Source organism: Trachemys scripta, chromosome 19 (assembly GCF_013100865.1).
Source record: "Trachemys scripta elegans isolate TJP31775 chromosome 19, CAS_Tse_1.0, whole genome shotgun sequence".
Taxonomy (NCBI): Eukaryota; Metazoa; Chordata; order Testudines; family Emydidae; genus Trachemys; species Trachemys scripta.
This window is the reverse complement of record NC_048316.1, coordinates 7,595,175-7,611,312: the sequence shown is the minus strand read 5'-3', so window position 1 is coordinate 7,611,312 and position 16,138 is coordinate 7,595,175. Positions and strand designations below refer to the sequence as shown.

At 46.1% G+C, this 16,138-nt stretch overlaps 1 protein-coding gene across 5 annotated transcripts in view; it reads right to left on the bottom strand.

Annotated features, from left to right (window-relative positions):
* DVL1 (dishevelled segment polarity protein 1) overlaps window positions 1–16,138 on the bottom strand; it is a 172,879-nt gene that overhangs the window by 25,799 nt on the left and 130,942 nt on the right. For 4 of the 5 annotated variants that reach the window (XM_034753310.1, XM_034753311.1, XM_034753307.1 and 1 more), the window contains exon 5: window positions 3,051–3,189. In XM_034753310.1, coding sequence (XP_034609201.1) covers window positions 3,051–3,189 — 139 coding nt within the window. Of the gene's footprint in view, window positions 1–3,050; window positions 3,190–13,121; window positions 13,568–16,138 lie in introns of those variants that run through there. The other variant, XM_034753309.1, reaches the window with a different exon arrangement.

The window sequence follows — 16,138 nt, the reverse complement described above, 5'->3', positions numbered from 1 at the left end:
TCATCCGCTTGTGAACATCGTCTTTGTTAGAGAACAACATACCTTGGCGCATTCCATTACACTGCTCTTCCTGACGCGCTAGCCTGGCAGCTGCTTTGTATGCCAAGAACTTCTGCCCTCGCCTAGAAAGGAAAGGGCCTTGGCAGCAGCTTCTAAGAATTTCGCTCTCATCTTGGGTCAGGTGCAGAGTTTTCTTTATTAAAATATAGGACGGGATTTAGCTGGGTCTAGCATGCTGTGCTTCAGTAGCCACCCTGACTGTGCTAATCCTGCCCCACTGCATATCTTGCTGCCATGGAAATAATTCATTTATTTACAAGAAACAAAATGAGCTGCAAGGCTCTCTTGGAAACCCCAAAGGTTTTAGGGAAGCTTAGAATGGATGCAGGTTAAAGGCAAAGGGCCAGATTCTGCACATCATGTAGGCACAGGGAAGGCTGATGGGCTTACTCTTGTGTATAAAATACTTGAGGATTGGTCTGTGCATTTCCGCACGTTGGCGATCCATGCCCCACGGCTCACATTCGCACGGGGAATTTCCATTTGCATGTGAAATTATCAGCTTTGGCTGGGCGTTTTTCATCCAGACTGTGTCTTGCGAGCACATATTTTTCAGATCAAAGCAAAATCGGCCAAACTGTCAACAGATGACCTGGTAGCCCAAACGCGCATGCACATGCATGGGCAAATGAGCATTCTGCATACCACATTACCCATTTGAAAAACCCGCCCTTTACATGTATCAAATGGAGTGAAATTAAGGGGGATTTTAGCAAATTAAAAATAACTGAGGCCCCAGTTCAGCAAGGAGCTTAAGCATCTGACTAGCTGCAAGCCTGCAAATAATTCCTCTAAATTCAATGGGCCATTCATGTGCATGTACTTAAATACCTTGCTGAGTTGGGCTCCGTTTTTGTTTGCTTTTCACCTTAGAAATAACAGGAATATCAAGTTGTGTCTTTCGTGGTTTTACTAGAGGCCTCCTTGGAGTACCAGAGACCTGGAACGGGCTTTTTCAGCTCAGCATCTCCAGAGGACGTCAGCACAGCTCTAGATACAGCATTTATAGCTACTTGCATTGGAAAACCAGCAGAGGGAACAAGAAGTTGGTCTTGCAAAAACAATGGTGAGTTTTGTTTTAAAATCTTGCAGCAATAGAGTGGTAAAATCTTTAAAAATATACAGAATTAGAATATGAGCGCCTTGTCATCCTACAAACCCTTTAAGGCAAGGCAAACACGCAACCGGAGAAAAAGCAAGGGTGCTTTGATATGGAAGATCATTTTGAAAACATCAAGGAGTATTTCCCCACTACTCCCAGTGCCCTGGCTCCAGGAAAGGTAAAGTTTAATTAAAATGCCCATATAAATATTTGGCAGAACAGGCCTTCTTTGTAATAGCATTATTTGGGATGAATTCCTCTACTGCTCATAGGGATCATGGAATATGTAATTCAGCATTAATTAATGTCTACTTACTTGGAAGATATTACCAAGATATTTTATTACAATAGTCACATCATAGAATCATAGAATATCAGGGTTGGAAGGGACCTCAGGAGGTCATCTAGTCCAATCCTCTGCTCAAAGCAGGACCAACACCAACTAAATCATCCAATTACCCCAACATCATTACTATGGAGTGTTTTGCAGCTAATAAGCCAAAAAACCAACATCTGTCCTGGTAGTTGAGGTCTGCACATTGTTTGGGTTTCAAAATGTAGCCGTCCTTGCTCTGAGGACACAGAGCAGGATAGCTGTTAAAGGCATGGAAAGGCCAGGAATTAGAGTTGTTCCTTAATTGGAACACTCACACTCAGCTACAGGGCAATTCGGCTCTCAGTCCAAACGTCTCAACTGGGTCCCATCGCTAGTATCCAGAGATGAACGGGAAGGAGTAACCAGTAGGCCAGTGCTCAGATCAAAGTAAAGGGCAAATAAGTCCCCCATGGATGCGCCCCAGAGGTGCTCCATCATTTGGTTTCAAGAAGGGCCGCTGTGTATTCAGACAGTGGAGTATTTAGGCTTTGGCAGATCAGGCCATCTTAGGAGGCTGTGCAGAGAAGGGAATTCTCCTCCTGCCAGATACTCCCAGCTGTGCATCCCCACTAAATGGGATTAATGTCCCAATTGGTCTCAAATGGGTTCCGTGAGAATTGCAGCGAAGCAGACTCCCTGATTAAGTGGCTCCCAATTAAGCAGCTGGTCCTGTCTACCAATCGACTGAGCAGTCAATATAGAGCAGGCACCATTTCAAACTCGACGTCCACTGTAGTTTCACCCTGTGATAAGAAGGTGCCACAGCACTGGGGGTGAGGCAAATGCTGGGGTTTTAAAGGACACTCGAGAATACTTCTTATTGCCCCTTGACTTGGAAACTCTCCCATCTCCTCCTTCAATTCCCCACAACCCATGTAATCCGGAAAACCTTCCTACCTTGAGCCCCTCGCTTCTCCCCACCCTCCCTCAGTCGAACAGCTGTCCGTGACTGGTCTTTGTCTTCCACTGCAAGCCCGCGGGGGGTAGGGAATGAGTCTTACTCCACATAAAGAGCCTGGTAAATTCACACTGTTCAACAGGGGCTTTGCCATGAACCCAGAGCATGGAGCAGCTTGTTGGCCGGCTTCTCCAGGAGAAAATCGGGAATCAGATTGTGACTCAGTCAGTCTGGCCCCTGGGTCCTTCTCCTTCCTCCAGGCAGGGGATGTGATTTGCATCAGTCCTACACCTACTGCAGACCAGGTTTCCCCTCTGTACCCGCTCAGCGGCGCTGGCTGGCAGCACATGTGGGTAGGTGATGTGGAGCCCAGGCTCCATCTGCTCCCGAACCCTGCCCGCTGCCCACCTTTGCTGCCCCACGGCGGCTGCTTTTCCTCCCCCACACCCCATTCCAAGCTGCAAATGGTGACGGGGAGAGTGTGTGTAAGGGATGCCTTACGCTCCCTTAGCCCGGTGCATAGCTAGGGTCCCAGTCTGGCCCTACACGATTAAAAGCAACACAGTAAATCCATCTTAATGGCTCAGCGTGAATTCCCCACCCCGGCTCCCTACCTGCTTGTGTTATCGTCATCATCCGAGTCAATGAAGCTGCTGGACTCCAGCTCGCTGCTCATCATGGTGGAAGAGCTGTCGTAGCCGGGTGGGTGCTCGCGGTGCCGGTCCAGCTTGGGGTGCCCATTGAGCCGAGGGACTGCGGAGAGAACGGCAGGAAATCAGGCTGAGGTGGAGCGCGGGGGACAAACGACTGCAGTGGCATGAAGGTGCCAGGGATGGGAGCATGTGACTGACACTAAAAACAACCAATTCCCAACAGCCTGGGAAAAGGGCCCATCTTGAAAACAGAACCACTTCGTGTTTGGATTTTATTCAACAACTGACAAATCCTACCCTAGCCTTCCCCCATCTACTCCCCTCTGGCTCATTCACAGACCAGGTTTAAGCTTCACAGGGAGAGTCAGACAGGAGTTAGGGCAGACGGGCTGCAGGTCAGGACTGAGGTGCATCAGCAGAACTCTGTGGGGAGCCCAGCGCTGAAAGAGCGGCAAGTGTTGAAAGTCAGGACTGAGGTTTGTTGGCAGAGCAGCACAAAGCACGGGGTTCCACAAACTGGGTGTGAGACACGTAGAGCAGCGGGGAAAAAATGTGCACTGCCCCGGTCTGCACAGTGCTATCAACTTCTCTCTCAGACACAAATCCGTACATTTCCCCTCCCCCCCCCCCACGCCCAGTCAGGTTCCCCACAACCTGGCAGCACAATTATGTTGCAGCCTTATGGTCTTGGCCTTTCCATATGCATAAAATATATCGGCACATTTTCTTCTGCTAACACAGCTCTGAGTATGCAATCAGAGTGCAAGGACTTCCCTGTACATCTTCCCTCCAAAAGTGTACCCCATTTACCTGAATGCACCGGTGGTTCACCTCTGGCTACAGAAACACTCAGGATATCCCTCTGCAAAACAAACTTCCTCTCTCTCTTCTCCCACTCAGTCACCTGTCACTAAAAGACCCTTGACCTAAGAGTGATACAAGAAAGTTCTCGTCCTAGACGCCGGAAAGGCTGTTTCTGATAAGGCACCCGGTCAAGAAATCAACAAACTGGACTTCAAAGCAGAAATGACTTTTTAAAGCACACTTTCTAATCCTTGGAATGCCTTCCCAGGTACAAGCAGATTATACAATGGAAAAGCTTCATACGGAAAGAATGATGGTGCCAGGAATATACAAACCAGAGGGCAATTATTATATCCAGGAAGAAACTTTCACAGCCTAAGACTTTGCGTAAGTTTTGAAGTAAGATTATTTGAAAAATACAAGAAAGAAGCATGGACTAGAAAATAGACACAGGACCAGAGGTTGAGAGAGCTGATTTCTAGTCCCAGATCTGCCACCCTTAACCTTGCTGCCTCGGTTTACTCATCTGGGAAATGGGCATCTGACTACTTCCCTCCCTTCTTCCCAGTGGAATTAATTGTAAAGCACTTTGAGATCTCCAGACGAAAGGTACTCGAGAATTACAAAGCACTATTATTTTTCTCTGTAATTCAAGCACTCCTGGCTGTAAAGCTAGATAATCAAAGTGCTGTGACAGTAACCGAGCCGATCCTTCTGGTGCATAATTTCCAAATCCTGTTCTGTCGCCGCCTTGGCCCAATTTACGTGAAGTTAGCAGTGGAGAAAAGGGCTATGTTGGCAGTCCCTGAAGACCCAAGTCGTCTTTGTATTGCCAAAGCGGGTGCAACCTGAAAGCAGCACTGGCAGTTCCCCTCCTCCTGGCCAATGTGACTCGATCTTGGTTTGCAGGGAACCACGCCTAGCAGCATCCCTCCTAGCTAGCCTATGCTGCACGAGGGGATCGTTCAGATGTCATGGTCCATCCAAGCCCTGATGCTCTGCTAGGATTGTGAACTAGTTCTAATAATGGGGTTCGAGACTGGAATCTTGTCCTCTCGGAACTACGCTGAGACCACCGAGGATGGTCCTGTGTTTAACACCTTGGGTGGGAGATCAGTGTTCAGTTCCAAGCACTGCCTCAGATTCCCCATGTGACCTTGGGACTATCGCCATTTAATATCTCAGTGCTTCAACTCCCCATCTGTAACACTGGGACAATGGTATTCCGCCTCAACGAAAAGCGCAAGGGGAATCGACGGGAGAGCATCTCCCCTCGACACACTTCAGGGAAGACACTGTGGTAAGTAGATCTAAGTACATCGACTTCAGCTACATTATTCACGTCGCTGAAGTTGTGTAACTTAGATTGATCCCCTCTTCCCTGTCCGTCGTGTAGACCAACCCTTAAATAGGCTGGAAACTAATAATGTATGTGTATATTGCACCACAGGTAAAAAATCCAGTGGGAATCTCCCCCTCAAAATAGCCTTCTAGTTCTGGATTTAAAACCAATCTCGGGGACCAGGCAACTAAGCCTGTATATCCCAGACTCAACACAGACAGAAGGGAAAATAAAGGGAAGTCAAATTTTGCCCCTCCCAGCCTGGACCATAGGAGTGTTCGGGCAAAAGCTATTCTAATGATCAAGCAGGCGGCCTGGAAACAGACACACACGTCTCTCAAATGGTCACTGAGGACTAAACTGTGTTATTTCTTCTCATGGGGAATCGGCCAACTTTGACCTTTGTCAGCCAAGGTCAAGTAATCTGTTCTACAAACTCCCTGAATGTTCAAACCCAGCACCTCAGCCAAGCTTTAAGAGCCATTTTTTTCTTTCACTGGTGCTGTCACCCGTAACAAAACAGAAGGAGAAGGGAAAAACTTTCCCGATTCTAAAGCTGAGAAAACAGTGTTCTGTCCATCAAATTAGTAAGTTTTACACAGCTACCAAACTGTCCGTTAAAACCACAGAGAATATCCTTGGCTTGGGCTAATGACAAGCCTCCTTCCTGGGGAATGAGTGAATAGTTTTAAATCCAGATACAGTGCAGTCTAGTGGCTAGAGCACATGCCTGGAAAATCTAGTGGCCTAGGTTCTGTTCCCAGCATCAATGGTGCTTCATCTCTCTGTGCTTTGGTTTCCTCCATCTGTAAACTGGGGAATGATAAACCACTTAGCTCCTGCTGGGAAGGTTTTGAGGCTTAATTAACGTCCATAAAGTCTCAGAGACCTTCCGATGGGAGGCTCTATAGAACTGCGAAGTTATGTTGTATCACTGAGACTGAGCGACGTAAGTTAGACCAACATCAGCACAGCACTGTGTCAGCAGGAGAGCGTCTCCCATTGATATGGCAGCTGCCGTTCGCGGAGGGGGTTTTATTATGCCAATGGGAGAGCTCTCTCCTGTCGGCATAGCACGTCTTCACCAGATGCGCTGCAGCGGCACAGCTGATGGCCAAAGAAATACTCAAATCCCATTGAGAGTCAATGCAATTTTGCGTGGCTAACTTCCCGCAGACGCCTCTGAAAAAATCCCATCTTAAAATCACCCAAAAACGTGTTCGTCTTCCTAAGCAGGAACCTTTTGTTGCTTCCGTTGTGCAAATGCCAAAGGCACACTCCTGCCCACGCCTGTTCAGGCCCAGGAAGGAATGTTTTCATTACTGGTCCAGAGGGCGGGGTAAAAACAAAACAAAACAGAAGAACACAAAGGCTTCCCTGCTGAAAGAAGCCTATTCTGTTGAGGGGAGATTTAAAGTAATTGCCAGGCAATCGGAGTCACCATCAGAGCTCCCCGATTCTGGTGACTTGGTAAGACAAGAGAGGAGATGTGAACCTGACAGCTAAAGTACACAGAAGGTCCTTAATCCGTTTACAAGAGAACAAAGCCATGCGTGAAGCTTTAACTGCTGGGGCTCGCTTCCCGTTTCCTGACATTCCTCTCCACGCCCAGATGTTTCTTGCCCCTCAATCAAAGACCCATCCTACCTGCCCATTCCCTCTCCGCATTCTCCAGGTGCTCTTCCCCCAGCTCTGTCTCGCTAAGCCTCCTAAGGTCTGCTCTGGATAAAAATAAGCAGCACTTTTCATCCAAGGCTCTCACAGCTTTCTACAACGGACAGCATGAGGAACTTCATTCTGCAAAGCCCAATCCAGCAAAGCACTTGAACATGATTAACTTAACTTTAATCATGTGCTCAGGTCCCATGGGAGTCAATGGGGCTTAAACGTTAAGCACGTGTTCAAGGTCTGTGCTGAATTGGGGCCCACATCTCCAAAAGCAGTTAGGCGCCTTTGATGGGATTTTCCATTGGATGGGATTTTCAAAGGAGCCTAAGGGAGTTAGGCACATAAATTCCAATGGAATTTCGGAGACTAAACACCTTTGAGGATCTGGGCCTAAGTGACCCGGCCAAGGGCAAACAGCGAGTCTTTGTGCCTCTTTGGTGTTGGCTTCATAGCTGGATTCGATGTGCATCTGGTTAACAAAAGCTGAGCCTGACACTACCCGACCGCTGAGGAGCCATGCAGATGAATTTATAAGATTAGCTTCACAGCTTTGCGGTCTCCAGGCAGCATTTCCAATCAGGCAGGTCACAGGCAGCACCTCACTAAGGCGAGGTGCGTCTATTGACAACAAACAGTTGTCACAATGTGGGAGCTGAAGCTGAGGAGAAGAGGGAAAGGGTTTAGGAATAGACTGTTGGACCCAATTTTTACGATGCTGATCACGGTTGGTGTGGAATACCTGTTGGCTTTCCTTTTAATTGGACTGCATTTTTAATTTTGGTAGAAGGGGAAAAAAAAATCCATGATTTGGGTTTGTACTTTGGTTATAAGTCCACATGAAATAAATACATACCCTGCCAGGAAAGAGGGCAGGAACGGTCCATCAGATTCAGAAATATTAGTGCAAGAGATTATTAAATAATTCCTTGCGCTTCCTTCTATTTGAACGCTTTGCTACGCTCGACCAACAATGAGGTTGAAATGTTCAGAACTGCTATGATGACTATTGACTGTTTGTGTTGCTGAGAGTTCACAGGACTTCATCAGCGTCCCATTGTGTTGTACAAACACAGAGAAATAGCCCTTGCCTTTGTGCAAGGGATCTCATTAGGATTGGGAAGGATGGAAAAATCTACCGCAGCCTTGGGGTTCAGCAGCCGTTATAGTAACCAATACCCCTCTCACCTCCACCCCATATGCTGTGGCTTCGGCCAGGAATCCACAAAGATCTCCTTGCACTCAAACCTCCTATCCTTGCTGTTGTGCAGAGTCCTGGGGACGAGGTGAAGGAAAAATCATGAAAACGAAGAGCAACGTGATTGCGATAGCAGAACCTGAACACATCCTGCAGCTGACCGGGAAACGCAAGAGTGGAGGTGGTCACAACACCAGCAGATATGTGCAAATCAGCCTGTAGCTGGGTCTTCAGCAAACACCGCAGATAAACACTAGGATTAAGGAAACCCATCTACCATAATCCATCATTCTGGGTCAGCTGAATCTCCGTGCTGGGTTTCTGTCTGAACCGGCTGCTAAGGATTCGCCTTTCCCATTCAGAGGGGGGCTCCTGGACTTGCCAAATAAACACCGGGTTTCCAGTTTATTTTATCAGCTGTGCTGGACGGGGACCCTTATTGTGCAAACCAAAATACAGGAACACATGGCAGCATTCGGAGCGAAAGAACAGTTTCTCCTCCCCCCCACCCCCCTCAACATGATCCCCGGGAAAGTCAGGTTAACAGGAACTGGCCAGGGGTTGCATGAAAGGCAGAGTGGTGGGTCAGAAAAGGCTTGAGAGGCCCCATCTAATGGTTAGCCTGACAAGGAATGATAGGAAACAGGTTCTCGCATTATTTTTGTGGCAACTTCCAAACTAAGAGGGGACCACATTGCGCAAGGCACTGTATGTGTACACACACACACACACACACACACACACACACACACACACACACACAAACTGTCCTTGCCTCAAATAGCTTACAATCTAAACAGACAAGTCAGACGGCAGGTGGGAGAAAGGCAGGATTATTATCCCCAGGTTACAGATTGGAACTGGGGCCCAGAGAAGGACTTGGTCTCACAGGGACGTCTGCAGCAGAGCCAGGCATACAACCCAGATCTCTCAAGTCCCAGTCTGGTGTCTTAAATACGAAACCACCCTTCCTTGCATGGGTTAGTGGGAATTGTTGAGTGGGAAGGGAAATTCCATAAGGGAAGCAGGCCTGGAGGGATGCTATTCAAAAACAGGCAAATAGGGGAGGACAGGGAGGTTCCTAAGGCAGGGAGAGACCCAGACCACAACCGCAAATCCAACTACCTCTGGGATCCAGATCTCAATTGTGTCTTGAGCTTGTTGGTATCCCCAAGGGAGGAGAAGGAAAAGAAGAGAGCGGGTTGAAGAACGGAACAGTAGGTGGGCTGATCAGTCAGGGGCCGAGGAGACCAGGAGGGCAACGAAAGGATTTCAGAGACAGCCTCCATTTCCTGACCAGGGACAGCAACTCCCGCTGCTGACTCCAGGCCCCGGAACGACCCAAAGCCACACACGTTCGCATATGGTGGAAATGCAACCACTGAGGTAAAACACACTCTACTGGACCCTCTTTGGGGCAGGGACCATCTTTTTGTCCTGTGTCTGTACAGCCCAATGGGGTCCTGGTTCATGACTGGGGCTCCTAGGTGCTACAGTAGATGAGGAAAATAAAACTGGTCTCCCTGTTGTCTCGTCTGTGTAAACCCTGTCCGTCTTCGATCCAGTTCAGGCTTTTCCATTGTACCGATCACTTCAGACTAAGTTCTGTGAGGCAGAGCATGTTCCTTATTCTAGCTTTGCAAATCACTGGGGAAATTTCTGCTAGCCCTACTGCACAGTGGTTTGGCTCAACCCAGCGAGTGCTGTAGCAGTGGTTAGCTGAAAAGTAGCCCATCAAAAACCAAACAAAAAACCACCCTAATGTTGAGCCCTAAAAAAAGTTTAAGTCTCCATCCACTTCAGCAGTGTTTTAAGGGATATAAACCTCTGAAAACTGGGGCTAAACAATAGAATGCCCCAAAATTCAAAAGATTCTAGCTTGAGCCATTAGGTGTAGAGATGATTTCTCTGACGTGTGCACACAGCCCCTAGCACAATGGGTCCCTGATCTCCCAAGCCAGCTCACCGAATGCAGACCCAAGACAGAGCAGAACTGCTTGCGAGAGCTGACTGCATATCATTTGCTGACAACAAACGGGGAGTGAAGTCTTGCTCCCTCTGAGGTTTCGTTGTTGACTTCAGCTTTCCAGATTCACTAGCTGCCTCATACTTTCCCATGGACAGATTGAATCACTTTGTTCTTTCTGAATCTTAAAATGTTTATTGTTCATACAGGAGCTGTATATAAATTAGAAGCAGCACGGGTCCAAAATGCTAACCCCCAGGAGCCCCGCTTTATACTTCCCCATTAGACAAAACCCCCTTTTTTATTTTTTCTTGCCCTCCCTGAGTTCCCCCTGCTATTCGTCGGTTGCAACTTATAAAACCAATCCCATCAGTGGGAGCGGATCATTTTTATTTCATTTGGTGGAGCTGACGTTTAACAGAGCCCTGATCTTAAAAACAAGCCCCCGTTGGGGAAAGTTTGCCCAGCTCCAATTGGCTGGAGCATGAAGATCACAGAAAAGTTGCGGGGCCAGAATTTCATCTCAGGTACAGGGGTGTGAAGGGGAGATGAATCTGGCCAACAGGCTGCACCAAAAGGAGAAAGCTTATTTATATTCAGTTTTGATTATTAAGCATGTAGCTTTTGAGGCCAGTTGCATTAGTCATGTTCCCCCTTCCCCTCCGCTTGCATAACTGTTCTCTATTTTTGCAGCTGAAGGACTCTGTGCATAAGTTTGGGTTGCCCCCGGCACTCATTACTCCATGTTCACTGTGGAAGCCCCAAATCCACCCCACCCCCCCGGCAGTGACTAGATACCATAGATTCTTTATTCTATTCAGAGTGGGTGGTCTAAGAGCTTTTACCACTGTGGGTCCCCTTTTCCTCTATATAATTCCATCCTGCATTCTCACCGCTGAAAACTCCACATGTCATCACTTATGGGAGGGTTAAAGAGGGATATTTATCGCCTGCAACCTCCAAGCTCTCTCTTAGCCCACACAGCTGGGAAGGACACTCACTTCCAAAACCGGGCCTCCCTCACAACACAGCTCCTCCTTCATAATGGAGCATTTAGCCAGTGAATTTTTCTGTTCACAAACTGTCCGTGAGCAGATGGTTATAATATCCTTGAATTTGTCATTCAGAATTCTTTGCCAAATAATGCTGATGGATAATTCTGGGTCAGTAGCTCATTTGGTTTGCAAAGAAGATCCACCGTTCAAAATGCTAGGCTTTTTGATTAGTCACAGAGGTCATGTGACAGGCTTTTGTTCTCTCATTGGATGAGCATAGCTCTTAGAATCCGGTTTCAGGTGAGAATCCTTGCATCTGCAATTTGTTATTTGTTTCCTTTTTACACTCTTGCAACGCTTGCTCAGAATTCATTCATCCCACAAACCTCAATGCTAATAAATTCACTCACCAGGACATTCACAGAAAACAAATGCTCATAGCAAATTTGCTTCAAAATTCAAACTAATATTGATACGATTTTTTTTTTTTTAAGTGGTCACTGTCTCATTGTCTAACAGTAGGGTCTGGCGCAGGCTTCTTGGCTATTCCTATAATAGGGTTTTAAGCAGTATTTCTCTATAAGAAAACACTCTTATTTTCCTGTGCATTGTCTGGCTAAAGATTTATGAAGGATTACAACACAGCATGAGCACATTCTTCACTGTGATTATCTCGCACTCTGAATTAATATCGACAGGAGCGGTTAGCTTTGGCATCTCAGAATATCCCACGATTTATATTTCCCTAAAGTACCTGCTCGTTTTGGAGGCTATAAACTTGAAGCTGTGACTTGTATTCCAATCAAACGGACTAGGATAGCTAATCCCACGTGTAATATTTACTCAAACAGTTTCCCCATTCATTTTCAGGTAAATAATTTATCCCAGAAAAGCTCCATCCGTTCACAGCCACTATGAAGAATTAATGGCCCACATCAATTTGCTATGCTCTTTAGTTCTCAAGGGGGGGCTTTTCACATGGAGGACAGTTCTAAAAGCAGGCAGAATTTTAATCAGTGGAGTGCTGCTTCACATACCTGGGACAAAAACAGACCTAACAGGGTTTATCTGTATACTGGGCAAGTTTCCTTCAAAGCTCTGACCTTCCAATGAAATACCAGTGTTTAAAAACACAAGTGCCATATGGCAGCTGCACCTGTGGGTAGCAGTGAAAGGGTTAAACATAGATCCATTTGCACTTGTTTTTAACTTTCCTCAGTTTCCTGGTCACTTCGGTTGGTGATCAGAGAGTCTCGCTCTAGGCCAGGTGTTCCCCTTCATGGCCCATATTCTCTTTCTACTCAGTCTTGCGGTGAAATCATAGGGTTGGAAGGAAGAAAGCAAAGCTCTGGAAAGCAGTTGGGAGCCGGGGAGTGGGAGTCAGGACTCCTGGGTTCTATTCCTGCCTTGGTCAGGGCCTGGCTGTGAGATCTTGGACAAGTCTCAATCTCTCTGTGCCTCAATTTCTCAGTACGTAAAATGAGGTGAAGCTGCTTCCCAAGCCGTCATGAGATGTTTATAAAGCCCTTGGAGATCCTACGCGCATGCCATGGGAGTGCTAAGGGCTTGCAGAATAAAAATCTTGCCAATTGACTTTGATGAGCCACTCCCCTCTCCCCCGCCCACCTGCCTGCCGAGAATGGGCCTCTCACCACTGCTCACTAAAAGTATAATAGCAGGGTGCTGCGGTGGCTGCTTTAATTGGTGTGGGGGCAGGTTCTGTTTGTGCCAAGAGTACCTGTGAATTTTTAGTGGGTGCAGTGTTTGACAATGCTCCCCCACCCCCAGTGTTAAACGAGCTCTTTCCATCAGATGGATACAGATGGGAACGTAAAAATACTTAGCACTCACATGGGGCTGTGTCTCCCCAAGGACTTTACAAACATGAAATCATTTAAACCCCCAATACGCTGCAGGAGGCAGGTGTGTGTTATCACCACTTGATAGACAGACTGCCTCGGTTTCCCTGTCTAAAGCCCACATGGTTACAAAACGCCCTCGCGGGAGCTGTAATCTGTTTGACCGCATGGAAGCCTCAGTTAAGATGGCTCTTGATACCTACAGTGATACACGCGGGGCTGAGCTTCTGGGTAGCATCGGATTGGTTCCAGGGGTCTCGTCAGAGGGTGACACCACTTGTGGCAATGTCTTCTATTGTGACTGGGTCTCGGAGGGGAACGTTGCTGCTGCTGTTGTCGCCACCTCTGCTGCTGCTGCCTCTCCTGCCGGGGCCGGCTTCCCCCGAAACATTCCAGAAAGGTGGACGTGACCATGTCCCTGCTCAGCCCGGGGCCCGTGAAGGAATCCACAGTATGCACGTGACAGCCACGCCGCGCAACTCAAGCAACCAAATCCAGAGGCACAAAATTCTCCCGCTCTGTGCATTAAAAATAACTCTATTCCTGAAAAGAGAGTGGCGTTCAGAGCTCCAGCTGGGGTATTAAGCGAATTCTTTGCCTGAAGACTCAGAGATTATGGGTGGAGGGGGGAGAGGAAATCTGCATGCTCTTCCTCCATGACATAATCCCAAGGATGCTTGTGCCCGAAGGGCAGCCACTCTGGTGAGCACTGTATCTTCAAGGGACTGGGGAAACAGAACACAAATCATTTGCATGGGCTTTTTCACATGGCTGTTCCCTGAACATGCTTTGCACTCTCTCTTTCATGGATCATCTCTGAAGAGTCAAATCCTTTTACAGACACATTTTTAATGGGATCCCTAGAATATACGCTATAGTCCTCTTTATCCAAATAAGCCACGCATAAGCACAGCTTTGGAATTTGCATGATTACTTTTTACTCTATACTCAGGCTTCAGGAGATTATGATGATTTGGGGATTATTATTTTTAAATTGTCTCTGATTTTTTAATGTATTTTAGAAATACAGTTCAGGCCTAACTACACTGGCTGATTTTTCTATTTTAATATAGCTGTTTAAATTCTTTATTCATTTCGCCTCGAGGATAATGTATTAATAATAAACAACAGTTAAAAATAGTATCCTTACAGTACACGTGTGGGGATTCCCTTCTTATAAATTTGTTCAGTTTCATGTACCCATTAGTAGCTAACATGAGCATTGGCAGTTTGCTCAGACCAAATTCTGTCAATTATATTGGTATACATCTACAGTGACTCCACTGACTTCTACTTGACAAAGGATAAAACACACAGACTGCTGTCAGGGATACTGTCTGTTTATAGTGGGAGAGGCATTGCTTACAATGTACAATGGATCAAATTCCGGTCTCACTCCCACCAGTGTAAATCCAGATTAACCTTCAGTGAAGTCAACGGGAGTTTGGAATGCGTAAGGACCACAAAATATAGCCTGACAGACTTTGAGATCCTACAAGTTATGTCCCTGATTCAAGAAGTGACATAGCATGTGCTCAAATACATCTCTTGCTAAGTGTGTCCTTATACCCCATTGACTTCAACAGGACTTCAACATGTGCTTAAGTTATTTCCTGAATCAGGACACCTGGGCGAGATCGCACTTTCATTCAAGGCAAAATAACTATTGATTTCAGGGGGAACTTTGCTTGAATAAGATCTCCAGGATCAGGTCCTAGAAATCAGTTATTAATGCCACCTCCTCTGGAGTCACGGTGAAATTAATCATAGAACATTTTCTGTTTGATGCATTTCAAAGATTTTTGTACGTGGGCTCGCGTTTCATCTCAAGCTACACACTCTGGCGTTACCCCCAGGTGCTCCAGCCCAGCTGTAAAGAGGAGGAACTGCTTCCATTCAGAAAATTAAGGGCCAAATCATCCGAATTTCCTCAGCTCCCAGAGACTCCAACTAGAGTTGCAGTGGCTCAGCTCCTTTCAAGCTTTGGCTCTATGCTTATTTCCGGGAGATTTTCATATTCCACGACTGCCTTCTTCGCTGACTGGGTCACTAGGACACAGAGACAGCTACATCTCTTACCCCAGCGATGACAGGACATTTAAAGAGAGCCCTCAGCTTTGCCACAAATCTCTCCAACTCCCTTTTTCTTTGTTTGCTTTTCTTTTTTAAATTATCCCTCAGAAGCAGAGCAAAGGAAATTGGGAAGAGGAGTGGAATATGGAGGTGATATTTCAACAGAGAAAAATAATGTACATTCTTGGTATTATCATGATAGCACCTAAAAACTCCTATATGGTACTGTACATGCTATATATTACTGCATATGCTAGATTTAAACAGATCTAACAACTCTAAGAACTGGGATCTTATATCCTCAACCTATTTTTTTCCTCCATTTACAGTACGTAACATTGTCTAGGTCTCTTACCACCTAACACAGTGACTCTTCTAGGACATGCAATTTACTGATTTCCATTTGTGCAGCTTACTTCTTCTAATAAAATTAAAAGATTTAAGAAAATACCTATCCCGCTCCCCCCCACACACCTCTGCCTTATTTTTCTATTCATATTACAATGGTTACATCAAAAGATATATTTCCTAATACCAACATTTAAAAAAATGTACAAAGCTTTTTACCTAAACGATATGTGTTGTTGAAAACTATCCTGTTTTTTAAACTATAACATTTTAGCACTTCATATAGCAAAAAAGCTTTGGAAATATACTTTCATTTTTGACAAAATCATGGCCTTCGATCAGAAATACTATTTAAATAATCTTTCCCATGGGGTTTTACCAGAGCAGAGGTCAATAATCCTTAACTAGAGAAATAGACAGTATTGTTCTGCAAAGACATCACAACTGAGTTGTTGGGTTTTTTTTTTTTTTAACTATAAAGGATTGTTAGGATTAATGTTTTTCAAATTTTGTACACCAAAGCAAGAGGGTGGAGAGCGAGATCTCTCTCTCTCTCTCACACCTCTCTCTCTAAAACCCATCCTACATATTCACCCACCTCCTGAATTTGTCCTCCAACAGCATATACCAAAAGCTACTCACTTTAAAGCTCCCTCCAGCAATATGCTCGGTAAGCTGCTATATATACTTACTTTAAAGCACAACTTCTGCTGACTAGCCTGGGCAGAACAAACTTCAGCCTGGGCTTCCTAAGAAATCCTTTTTAAAAAGCACACACACAACCAAACCTCAACGTGCC